This window comes from Myotis davidii, unplaced genomic scaffold (genome assembly GCF_000327345.1).
Source record: "Myotis davidii unplaced genomic scaffold, ASM32734v1 scaffold100, whole genome shotgun sequence".
Taxonomy (NCBI): Eukaryota; Metazoa; Chordata; class Mammalia; order Chiroptera; family Vespertilionidae; genus Myotis; species Myotis davidii.
Window position 1 is genome coordinate 751,248 of NW_006292691.1, and position 11,329 is coordinate 762,576.

At 62.7% G+C, this 11,329-nt stretch overlaps 2 protein-coding genes across 9 annotated transcripts; both read left to right on the top strand.

Annotated features, from left to right (window-relative positions):
- Positions 1-6: 6 nt before the first annotated feature.
- RHOT2 (ras homolog family member T2) lies at positions 7-5,688 on the top strand. 5 transcript variants are annotated; one of them, XM_006766168.2, is made up of 18 exons: positions 7-48; positions 143-224; positions 310-353; positions 1,299-1,352; positions 1,833-1,885; positions 1,962-2,070; positions 2,285-2,386; positions 2,461-2,559; positions 2,691-2,799; positions 2,883-3,003; positions 3,288-3,372; positions 3,461-3,603; positions 3,689-3,789; positions 3,873-4,003; positions 4,122-4,208; positions 4,318-4,440; positions 4,552-4,758; positions 5,090-5,688. In XM_006766168.2, exons 6-18 carry the CDS (start codon positions 2,014-2,016, stop codon positions 5,237-5,239), a joined length of 1,515 nt encoding a protein of 504 aa, XP_006766231.1. In that variant the 5' UTR covers positions 7-48; positions 143-224; positions 310-353; positions 1,299-1,352; positions 1,833-1,885; positions 1,962-2,013; the 3' UTR covers positions 5,240-5,688. The 5 variants fall into 5 exon arrangements, with proteins under 5 accessions (XP_006766231.1, XP_006766233.1, XP_006766232.1 ...); XM_006766170.2 differs by having other exon boundaries at positions 4,552-4,754; XM_006766169.2 differs by having other exon boundaries at positions 313-353.
- A 1,583-nt stretch (positions 5,689-7,271) lies between these two features.
- Positions 7,272-9,809, top strand: RHBDL1 (rhomboid, veinlet-like 1 (Drosophila)). 4 transcript variants are annotated; one of them, XM_006766171.2, is made up of 8 exons: positions 7,272-7,371; positions 7,823-7,984; positions 8,185-8,409; positions 8,478-8,626; positions 8,729-8,841; positions 8,917-9,017; positions 9,097-9,157; positions 9,244-9,809. In XM_006766171.2, exons 1-8 carry the CDS (start codon positions 7,333-7,335, stop codon positions 9,513-9,515), a joined length of 1,122 nt encoding a protein of 373 aa, XP_006766234.1. In that variant the 5' UTR covers positions 7,272-7,332; the 3' UTR covers positions 9,516-9,809. The 4 variants fall into 4 exon arrangements, with proteins under 4 accessions (XP_006766234.1, XP_015421072.1, XP_006766236.1 ...); XM_015565586.1 differs by having other exon boundaries at positions 7,826-7,984; XM_006766173.2 differs by lacking the exon at positions 8,185-8,409.
- Positions 9,810-11,329: the final 1,520 nt, after the last annotated feature.

The following is an 11,329-nucleotide window of genomic DNA, read 5'->3' on the forward strand; positions in this document are numbered from 1 at the left end:
AAGACGTCTCTGATCTTGTCGCTGGTGGGCGAGGAGTTCCCTGAAGAGGTGAGGATGGTGGTGGTCGCGCAGAGGAAGGGACTGAGGCCCCAGGGCGGCCCTCCCTCCGCCCCGGGCCGCCCTCACGGCCCGTTTGCTTCAGGTGCCTCCCCGGGCGGAAGAGATCACCATCCCCGCGGACGTCACCCCCGAGAAGGTGCCCACGCACATCGTGGATTCCTCAGGTAGAGCTACCCCCCACCCCCACGTCCTGCCCAGGAGCCGCATTCCGGGCAGGAAGTGTGCAGTGCCGTCTCTTCTTCCCTCCAGAAGCTGAGCAGACGGTGGAGGAGCTGCAGGACGAGATTAACAAGGTGCAGTGTGTTCTGAGGCTCAGGGAGGGCCGCCCACTCCTGGGGGCGGGGGTCGCGGGTCGCGGGCAGAGGATGGGTTCAGAGCTCAGGCTGCAGGGGCGGGGGTGGCGGGGGGGCTGCTGCCTAGTTCTGATCGGCTTCTCTGAGGGATTGGATTAAGGTGCTCAGCTGCTTCCGCCTCGCTAATTCTCCCATGACCTCTCAGTCCAGTACTAAGTTGTTGGGGTTACTGTGATGCACCCTGCGGGGAGTTGGGGAGAAAAGGGACCATCCCTTCCTCCTCCTACCCACATGGCTGGCCAGCCCATGGCTCCCTCCACCCATCATTCTTCCAGTGGACACTGGGGGACAGATCTCATTATCTTTCAAAATGACCCCTTCAACAGCTCTGTGCCCCGGCCACCCGCCCCCGCCCCTGTAGCGCAACCCACTACTCTGGGCCTTTGAGCCGTGGCGCCGGGACCAGGGCCGCAGGCTGCACAGCCCTCTGTTCCCCCCGTTATCGGGAGGACATGTGTCTGGGCCAAGTTCCCGGGAGGAAGCCGCCCGGGAGGAAGCTGCGGCCTTGCCCTGTCCCTCTGCAGCAGTCGCTGTGTCCTAGGGGTGCTGTTCTCAGCATCTTTTCTGCCCAAAGTGACACGGAGTGACGGACTGGGGCCAGATCTGGGTACCAAGTTTCTGGGGTGGCTGTGTCTGCCCTGAGCCCTTCGGGGGCCTCGCTGACCAGAGTCGCAGTGCTGGGACCTGGAAGTGCGCAGGGAAGGGCGGTCTGAGGTTTGCACAGCAGACGACCACCCCAGTGACACCGCCAAGGGGCACTGGCTGAGGAGCGCCAGTGAAGGGTGGCTTCCTGGGTCTCTGAGCCACGCCGTGTCCTGCCTGAGTGCCGGGGTGGCGTGGACAGGAAGCCTCTGGTAATGCTGTGCCACGTGCCCTCCCCCGCAGGCCAATGTGGTGTGTGTGGTGTACGACGTGTCCGAGGAGGCCACCATTGAGAAGGTGAGCAAGTGTTCGTCCTGCGTCCCTGCTGCTGGCACCCAGCTTGGTCATTGTTCTGTTCTCTGCTCGGACCCCAGAGGGATGCCCAGCTGATGCAGGCGCTGGGGTGACTCACACCCGTGGCCAACCCCATCTCTAATGGGTGCTTCAGGGAGCTTCTTGGCCACAAGCCCCCACAACTTCCCCAGGGAGCTCCCTGTGACCCCGTCTCCCTGCAGAAAGCATGAACAGCCATGAGTCTAAACCACTTAGGCCTGCAGAGGGGCTATCCCTAGCTGCTGACCCCAGGTCCCTTGGGGGTGTTGGGAAACTGCTAGGATCAGATAAGGTCACACCTGTCAGGTACATTCTCCGCTTGTTCCCAGTGACCGTGACTTTGGCCCTCAACTTCCCCCCATCTCTCTTGGGTTCGGTTTAAGTTCCATCTGAGAGGTGTGGGCTGGGCGGCTCCCTCACCTCATGCCAGGTCTTGCCTTTCAGATCCGAACCAAATGGATCCCACTGGTGAATGGAGGGACAGAGAAGGGGCCCAGGTAATGGGCAATGCCCAAGGGGCTGGTCGGTCTCCTCCAGCTCCCTCATCCCTGATGACCGTGGGCCTCTCTCCAGGGTCCCCATCATCCTGGTGGGCAACAAGTCGGACTTGCGGCCAGGGAGCTCCATGGAGGCCGTGCTGCCCATCATGAGTCAGTTCCCTGAGATCGAGACCTGTGTGGAGGTAAGCAGGCACGCACAGTAGGGCCAGGCAGGGGGTGGAGAAGAGAAGGGCCAGGGCCCTGCAGCAAGCACTCATGTGCTGGTGGCCTGGGACCTTAGGACAGGCAGGCTTTCTTATTGAGGACTTCCTCGGGACGGGGGCTGCTGAGCCCCTGTGCCTGCATCTCCGAGCCTCCCAGCCTCGGGCACCTCTGAGTCTGTCCCGTGGTTCCCAGTGCTCGGCCCGGAACCTGAGGAACATCTCGGAGCTGTTCTACTACGCACAGAAGGCCGTGCTGCACCCCACAGCTCCTCTCTATGACCCTGAGACCAAGCAGGTGAGCAGCTGGCGTGGGCGGGGGTGGCCAGCAGGTGGGATTGGGGGAACATGCTGAGCTGGCTGTCCCCACAGCTGAAGCCCGCGTGCGCCCAGGCCCTCACACGCATCTTCAGGCTCTCAGACCAGGACCTGGACCAGGCGCTCAGTGATGAGGAGCTCAACGCTTTCCAGGTGGGGCCCCATCCGCCTCCTGGTAGTGCCCACCCTTTTCTGGCCGCAGCCGGGCTCCATGCCATTAATGGCCAGGCCCAGCTGTCAGGGGGACAGCTGGCTTACTAACAGCAACGTTCTCTTGGAGGCAGAAATGCTGTTTTGGGCATCCCCTGGCCCCACAAGCCCTGGAGGATGTCAAGATGGTGGTGCGCAAGAACGTGGCAGGCGGGGTGCGGGATGACCGGCTGACCCTGGACGGTGAGCCCTGGCGCCCTGTATCCTCCTGGTGTGGGGAGAGGCTCAGGTGATACCCAGTGTCACCTCCTCTGCTTCCTGAACAGGCTTCCTCTTCCTGAACACACTCTTCATCCAGCGTGGCCGCCATGAGACCACGTGGACCATCCTGCGGCGCTTCGGCTACGGCGACACACTCGAGCTGTCCACCGACTACCTCTTCCCTCTGTGAGTGGGGGATGGGCTCTGTGTTAGATGGTGCCGGGTGGGGGTGGGGTTGGAGCCCTGGCTCGGGCAGAGGATGGCCTGTGTAGGAGGCACCGTGCTGTGGGCAGGCAGATTGGGACTCAATGCCGAGCAGGTGACCCCTGGCCCCGGCCACACCTCTGCCTGCGTCTCTGCTGTGCTCAGTCAAGGGAGAGAGTTGGAGGAACTCTGGGGTTCAGTCAGACTCGCAGGGAGGGTCGGACTGCACCCTCTGAGCCTGGTGGAAACGGATGGCAACCCCACAGGCTTCATGTGCCCCCTGGCTGCAGCACAGAGCTCAACCACTTTGGCTACCAGTTTGTGCAGAGGGTGTTTGAAAAGCATGACCAGGTGAGGGCACTGTCACCCTGCTGTGCTGCCTGTCTTGGTTTCCTATCCTGGCCCCCAGCCAGCGTCACCACAGCCCCTCTGCCTGCAGGACCATGATGGAGCCCTCTCGCTGGCGGAGCTGCAGGACCTATTCAGTGTGTCCCCAGCACCCCCTTGGGGCCCTCAGTTCCTGCAAGAAGTCCGAACCGAAGCAGGTCGGCTGCCCCTGCACGGGTACCTCTGCCAGTGGACGTAAGTGCAGCTCCCACCTGCCCCACTTAGCAAACAGCGCTGCCTTGTCATGATGCTGACGCTCCCCCTGCCCCCTTATGCCCAGTCTGGTGACTTACCTGGATGTCCGGCGCTGTCTGGAGCACCTTGGCTACCTGGGCTACCCCACCCTCTGCAAGCAGGACTCCCAGACCCATGCCATCACAGGTGGGCGCCCACCCTCACAGGGGTCTGGCCAGCTCCTCCCTGGCAGCCACTTACTCTTGTTTGTCCTTTCCATCCTCTCACAGTCACCCGTGACAAGAGGCTGGACCAGGAGAAGGGACAAACGCACAGGAATGTCCTTCTGTGCAAGGTGGTGGGGGCGCGTGGCGTGGGCAAGTCCGCCTTCCTGCAGGCTTTCCTTGGCCGTGGCCTAGGGGTGAGTATCACTGTGTGCTGGGTGAGGGGACCTCGCTCCCATCTAGGGCCTTGCGGGGCGGGGTTAGGGGCTTTGGGAAGCATCGGGGCCAGCGAGCTTCAGGTACCTCCCTCCTCAGCATCCGGACACCACGGAGCGCCACAAGACACCTGCCATCTATGCCATAAACACGGTGCAGGTCAACGGGCAGGAGAAGTACCTGATAGTGAGTGTTGGGGAGGGGGGTCCCGGCAATAGATCCCAGGTGCATGCTGGGCGGTGCTGTCCCAATGTGGCCTGGGGAATTGAGCTCCCTGAGGCCGCCCTCTGTCCAGCTCTGCGAGGTGGATGCAGACAGCCTGCTGTCCACTGCGTCTGATGCTGCCTGTGATGTCGCCTGTTTGATGTTCGATGGCAGTGACCCCCAGTCCTTTGCACTCTGCACCAGCATCTACAAGGCAAGCCTCCAGCTACCCCAGCTCCTGTGGGCAGCATGGCTGAGCGGTCATCCCCCAGCACCCTCACCTGCCTGCTCCGGGACTGTGCATCACGCGGCCCTTTCCCCGCAGCGCCATTACATGGATGGGCAGACCCCCTGCCTCTTCGTCTCCTCCAAGGCCGACCTGCCGGAAGGTGTTCCTCTGCCTGGGCTGTCTCCAGCTGAGTTCTGCCGCAGGCACCGGCTGCCGGCCCCTGTCCCGTTCTCCTGCGCTGGCCCAGGAGAGCCAGGCACAGCTGTCTTCACCCGGCTTGCCACCATGGCCACCTTCCCGTGGGTACCAGCGCCACAGCCTCTGTGGTGGGAGGCCTGCCCTGTCCCAGGGTACTGGTGGTCCCTGTCGCCAGGAGAGTGGCACAGCTGTGGTGTCAGATTGGAGTCAGTCAGGACTGCAGGGTGGGCCTTAGTCAGGTGCTGATGTCCTGAGAGGCCCTCTGGGGCCTGTCTCACCAGCTGCCCTGTGGTCTGGGAGTTCTGCTGTGTTAGACACTGACAGGTAGCAGCTCCGTGACTTTCCAGGACATTGGGGTGGTGGTGGTGAGGGGGGCACAGCAGCAAGCATCTGGACAGCACCCTGAGGGTGTCTCCAACCAGCCTCTCTCCTACAGGTACCTGGTCCATGGGGAGCTGCACACCACCTCCTTCTGGCTCCGGGTGACACTGGGGGCTTTTGGGGCTGCTGTTGCTGCCATCCTCAGCTTCTCACTCTACAGGGTCCTGGTGAAGAGTCGATGAGGCCCTGGTGCCCTGCAGTCTGATCTCGACCCCAGGGTCCCAGGGTGCTGGTGTTGGGCCACCCACTTGGTGGAGCTGCCCTCTATCTAAACTTGGCTTCTGAGCATAGCCTACTCACTGCCCAACCCCAGTGGTGGGCCCCGAGGTCCTGCCAGCCTGTGTCCTGCCCAGCATCACCCACCTGTGTGGGCATCACGTTGGAGAGACTGGGGGGTATAGGTGAGGAAGCCAGTGATCCTAGATCTGAATTCTCAGGGTTCCACCCATTCCTGGTCCCAGGCAGCCAGTGGGTCTGAGGGGAGTCAGAGGGCAGAGCTTTGGGCCACAGGCAGGGGGTGGGGGCAGGAAGTGACTGGGTCATTGTGCTGCTCCCCGCTCCATCAATGGGAGACTGGTCCAGGGCTGCACTCGTGGAAGATGTGAGATTGGGTTTGCTGATTAAACTTCAGTGTCTTTTCCATCTTAGACCCTACTTTCTGACGGTGGCTTTTCTTAATCATGTCCTTTGTCTCTGTGGACTGGAAACTTCACTCCTGACCCCCCACACCTGCCCTCCAGGCCTGAGGTTGCAAACAGGCCCACATGAGGTCCAGTTGGGGTTCAGCTGCAGCCTGGCAGCCTCCACATTGAGGTCCCTGCTTTCCTGAGGTGGCCTGCCTCCTCCCCAACCTCGGCGTCCATCCGGTAGCCTGCCTGAGCTGTGGGGAGGACCTGGGATTCTGAGGTGGAACCGGGGCGCACGATGGCTGCTGGTGTGGGGGAGCTGCCTGTTCTCACATCCTGACCAGGGACCTGTCACTCACTGATTGGGGAACAGCAAGAGACCCCAGCCTAAGGGGATTATGTTTCAACACCTGTCCCAGGTGCTTACTTGGCCAGAGTTGTGGGACGTGGAGCAGAGGCAGCCCATGGTGGGACTCGGTGGAAGACCCTGGTCACCCCCGCAGGTGCCCCTCCTGCCATCAGTCATTCCATGCAAGACAGAGCTTCCACACCAAGGTTTCTCCCAGAGCATCAGTGCTGTTCCTAGGAGGCGTGGGGAGTTACCTACCCTGCTCAGGCCTGACCCAGAAGGGTCTGGGATCAGACTAAGAAAAATATTTTTTTTTATTGATCTCAGAAAGAAAGGGAGCAGGAGGAGTGAGATAGAAACATCAGTGATTGATGAGAGAATCATTGATTGGCTACCTCCTGCACTCCCCACACTGGGGATCGCCCCCAACCCTGGGCATGTGCCCTGACCAGGAATCAAACTGGAACCTCCTGGTTCATAGGGCAACACTCAACCACTGAGCCACACCAGCCAGGGGAGAGGGTAAGATTCTTGAACTGCCACCGTCCTGCTAATCTCCCAGCTGCTGAGGTGTGCTCACTTGAGCTCTAGCCTGAAGCCCAGCTGCTAGGACTGATGGCTCCATGGCGTGGGGGTTCTGAGTGCTGCTCTGAGGGGCTGCTGTGGTGACACATTCCTAGTCTGTAACCCCGTGTTGGAGGGGTCTACCTGCCTATCCAGGAAATAGGGCCTTTCCTGTCTCAGCTGCAGCCCTCCCTGTCCCTCGCGGGCTCTGCCTGGGCTCCCCAGGGCCCTCCTGGGGTTGTCTCCACCGTCACTATCCAGCATGTGGCTGCAGGGGCTCCAGTGGAAGACGTGTGCTGGGGCTGGTCTGCAAAGAGCATGCAGGCGCCCCTCCTCTCTGCCCGTCACCTATAGCCCCGTCAGCCTTGGCACCCATCTGCGGGGCCTTTTGCTGCCCGACTGCAGATGGACCAGCACCCTGGCAGGCAGCCGCTTTCAGGGAGCCCCGGCCCGGGGAGTCACAGGTAGCGGGGTGGTCCGGGGAGGCTTCCCCAAGGAGGTGGTGTGGGCGCTGAGGCCCCGTCTCGGGAGAAGGGATGTGCCAGGGGCTTGGCTGCCGCCTGCGGCTGTTTCCCACGACTGTCCCCTCTTCGTAGTAGAGCGCTCTGCCAGGGTGCGGGGGCGATGCTGGGGAAGCCTGCATGTGGTGAGCGGGTGAGGAGGCTGGGGCGCTGGTCGGGCCATCACCATCCTGGAGCGCGTCACCGCAGAGCAGCCCCTCCCGGCCGCGGCCGTCGACCCCGGACCCGGCCCGGCTCTATGGACAGGAGCTCGCTGCTGCAGCTTATCCAGGAGCAGGTGCGTTGGGGTAGAGGGGCGCCGGCACCGCCCCTGCCGTTGGGGTGGGCTGGGGAAATGGAACTCACAGCGCCTCAGCCCGGACCCCGCTCATGCCCATTCCCCACACCCTCTCATGCACGACCTTGGCCCACTGCCTGAGACCCCAGGAAAGGGTGAGCCAGACCAGGGCGCCTGAGAAAGGGCAAGGGGGTGGGGGGGCGACTGTCCTCAGACTTTAGCCCTACCCTTCCAGGATGGACAGAGCCAAAATGAGGTGAGGAGACCCCTAGAGGCTTGGGACTCAGGAACCGGTTCCCTGGCAGCTCCTGAGACCACGTGGGCACAGGGATCTAGCCCAAGGGTGTTGGGAGACTGCCTTTTCCAGCTGGCTTGGGGCAGCCCTTGGGTCTGTGGGTCTGGTCCACCCTCAGGCCTTGGCCAGCATCACCTCCTCCACCCCCCACCCCAGCAGCTGGACCCTGAGAACACGGGCTTCATCGGTGCAGACACCTTCACTGGCTTGGTGCACAGCCATGAGCTACCCCTGGATCCAGCCAAGCTGGACATGCTGGTGGCCCTGGCCCAGAGCAATGAGCGGGGCCAGGTCTGCTACCAGGAGCTGGTGGACCTGGTCAGTGCTCAAGTGGGTGGGCAACAGGGGTGGGGGCCCAGGCCGTGGCCCGCATAGTGCCTGGCAAGTTGGGTGGGCAGGTAGCCCCTTTCCTTACCTCCCCGCTGTGGCTGCAAACCCTGTGAGGAGCTGGGCAGGCCAGGTGGGCACAGAGGTCGTGGGGGTAGTGTGATGCCCCATGCTTAGGCCCCCTCCCCCAGATCAGCAGCAAGCGCTCAAGCAGCTTTAAGCGGGCCATCGCCAATGGACAGCGGGCACTGCCCCGGGAGGGGCTGCTAGACGAGCCGGGCCTGGGTGTCTATAAGCGGTTTGTGCGCTACGTGGCCTACGAGATCTTGCCCCGAGAGGTGGACCGCCACTGGTACTTCTACCGGCACCGAAGCTGCCCACCCCCTGTGTTTATGGCCTCGGTCACTCTGGCCCAGGTGAGCCTACCCCTTGTCTGCCACCCACCTCCCTGGCCCGGCCCAGTCCTAATGCCCTTCTCTCCTAGATCATCGTGTTCCTGTGCTATGGGGCCCGTCTCAACAAGTGGGTGCTGCAGACCTACCACCCTGAGTACATGAAGAGCCCTCTCGTATACCACCCCGGGCACCGGGCGCGGGCCTGGCGCTTCCTCACCTACATGTTCATGCACGTTGGGTGAGTGCCGGCCCGCTTCTGGTACCCCTGAGTTCAGAGGCTGGGGCTGGGAGCCTGATGGCTGATCACACCTCTCAAACCCATTTGCCTCTACGTGACCAGGCTGGAGCAGCTGGGGTTCAACGCACTCCTACAGCTGATGATTGGGGTGCCCCTGGAAATGGTGCATGGCCTGCTCCGCATCAGCCTGCTCTACCTGGCTGGCGTGCTGGCAGGTGAGGCAGGCGCCTAGCCCCTGGCCACCTCACTGAAACGCCTCATCCTCACAGCCCTCCCCTTGCTTCACACAGGCTCCCTGACTGTCTCCATTACTGACATGCGGGCCCCTGTGGTGGGGGGCTCTGGCGGAGTCTACGCCCTGTGTTCTGCACACCTGGCCAATGTCGTCATGGTAATCAAACAACCTGGGTGGGCTTGGGGGGAGGGGGGCCCACAAAGCTTGCCTCACTGCCTGTCTCATGTCCCATCAGAACTGGGCTGGGATGAGGTGTCCCTACAAGCTGCTGAGAATGGTGCTGGCCCTGGTGTGCAGTAAGTAGGGATGAAAGGTGCCGGAGGCGGGCGGGGAACTGAGCCCAGGGCCAGGGGTGCCTCCCATGTGTCAACTCCCTCTGCAGTGAGCTCCGAGGTGGGCCGGGCTGTGTGGCTGCGCTTCTCCCCGCCACTGCCCGCCTCGGGCCCACAGCCCAGCTTCATGGCGCACTTGGCTGGTGCGGTGGTGGGGGTCAGCATGGGCCTGACCATCCTGCGCAGTTATGAGGAACGCCTTCGGGACCAGTGCGGCTGGTGGGTGGTGCTGCTTGCCTACGGCACCTTCCTGCTCTTCGCCATCTTCTGGAACATCTTCGCCTATGACCTGCTGGGTGCCCATATTCCTCCACCACCCTGAGGAGCTCCTGGGGGCCACACGGGCCAGGGCGTGGCCTGCATGTCCACCTTCTGTGAAAGTAGGTCTTAAGACTGCTTCTCCCGTGAGGGCAGGTGGCCCCTGTGGCCTACTGAGTCCAAGCCAAGCCTTACACCAGCCCTGGCCCCCCTCCGAGGCCTGGGGGTGTTAGGACTGCTGGGCCAGGCTGGGTGGTGGAGGTCCCAAGGGTGGTCCCAGAGGAGACCCTGTCCTGGTCTCCCTCCATGACTTGCAGTCTGAGCCTTTTTGGAGAATAAATAAATATTTTACACAACACCAGGTAGCTGTAATAGGGCTCTGGGGGCTGGTCTGGCCTCCCCTCCACTCACTGAGCCGACTATGAGGGCTCTTCCCTCCATGTGGGCAGCCTGGATTCCCCCTTGCTCCTCTGCAGGTGTATGAGGTATGTCTATGTGGGAAGTGGGAGCCCCTGGAGAGGGGCTGTGGACCTCATGGTCTGGAGTGAGTTCAGCAAGCATTTATTGAGCTCCTACAGTCACCTAGCAGGTGAGCAGGCCATAGTCAAGTTCAGTTGGACTGGGTCCTATACTTCCTGGCTGGCCTGGTATCCTCAGGGGTGGCTAGGCTAGGGCTGAGATCAGGGAGCAGGTTGGGAGCAGCTTCTACCCCACAGCCCAGGTCCATAGTGCTAGTTCCACAACCCTAAGGCACTAGCTGGGAGGTGCACAGGGAGTCTGGGGCCCAGGGCACCCTGTCCCGCGGAACAGCTCTGTACACTGCATCCTGACCAGAGTCCTGAATGTCCTCCTAGCCTACCAACAGTCCCCTCAGCTGGGCTCAGGGCTGTGGCATGCTTCCACACCTGGCCCAGGTACAGCTGGGAGTACCTCGAGTATACTGCAGGGCTGGCAGGCCAGGTACGGGGTACACTGCCTCATTGGACATGAAGGCTGCCCCCTCAGGAGCTGCAACAGCTAAGACTGCTGGGGGAAGTGAAAGGCCAGCATTCAGACCCGCCAGTGTCAGAACAACGTCGGTGGGGGTGGCCATTATCAACGACCCTCCATGTCATGAATGTGACCATCGGTTCATCTCACAAAGTCATTGACTGGTCCCTCCTGTGACCCGCCCATCTAACCAGCTCTCCCCACTAACCTTGAGGCCGTGGAGGGAGGCGGCGGCCCAGCGCTTTGCTACCAGCTCGGGGTCACCGGCTGCTTGCAGGCGCGGGTGGCATTGGCCCTGTGCAGCAGAGTTGGGGTACGTGCAATGGTCACTGGTGGTGGACCTCGACAGGGGGGCCTGCCCCACCACGAGAAGACTCACTCCCAGGAGGAAGCCCCGCCCCACGGCGCAGGGGCCGCCGCCAAAAGGAAGCCCCAACACCAGGAGGCGGGCCGCCCGCCGAGGTTCCGCCACCCACGTGGAAGCCCCTCACCGCCAGCCTCCACGCCAGCAGCAGCGCCAGCTCGTCACGTGCTCCGCTCCGCCCTCGATGGCCGCGGACAAATCCTCTGGATGCCTGGGGAAGGGCGGTGACGGGCGTCTGGGCTACGAGGCCGCACTGTCCAGGACTTCCAGTCCCCCGCGCGAGGCGGCAGCACCTCTCCGTGGTGCGCCAGGATGGCTGCTCAGCAGCCCGGGTCCTCTCCGTCCCACAGCCCGCGGGCGGCCGCCAAGTCCACGCGCCAGGCTGGGCCTCGATGGGCGTGGGCGGCCGTGGGGCGTGGGCGGGGCGACTTCTGGAAGGACCACCCCCGAACGCGAGGGGCGGAGCTGCCTGGTGCAAACCTAGGCGCTCCTCCAGACTTCCGACGTCGCGGCTCACGTTGCCC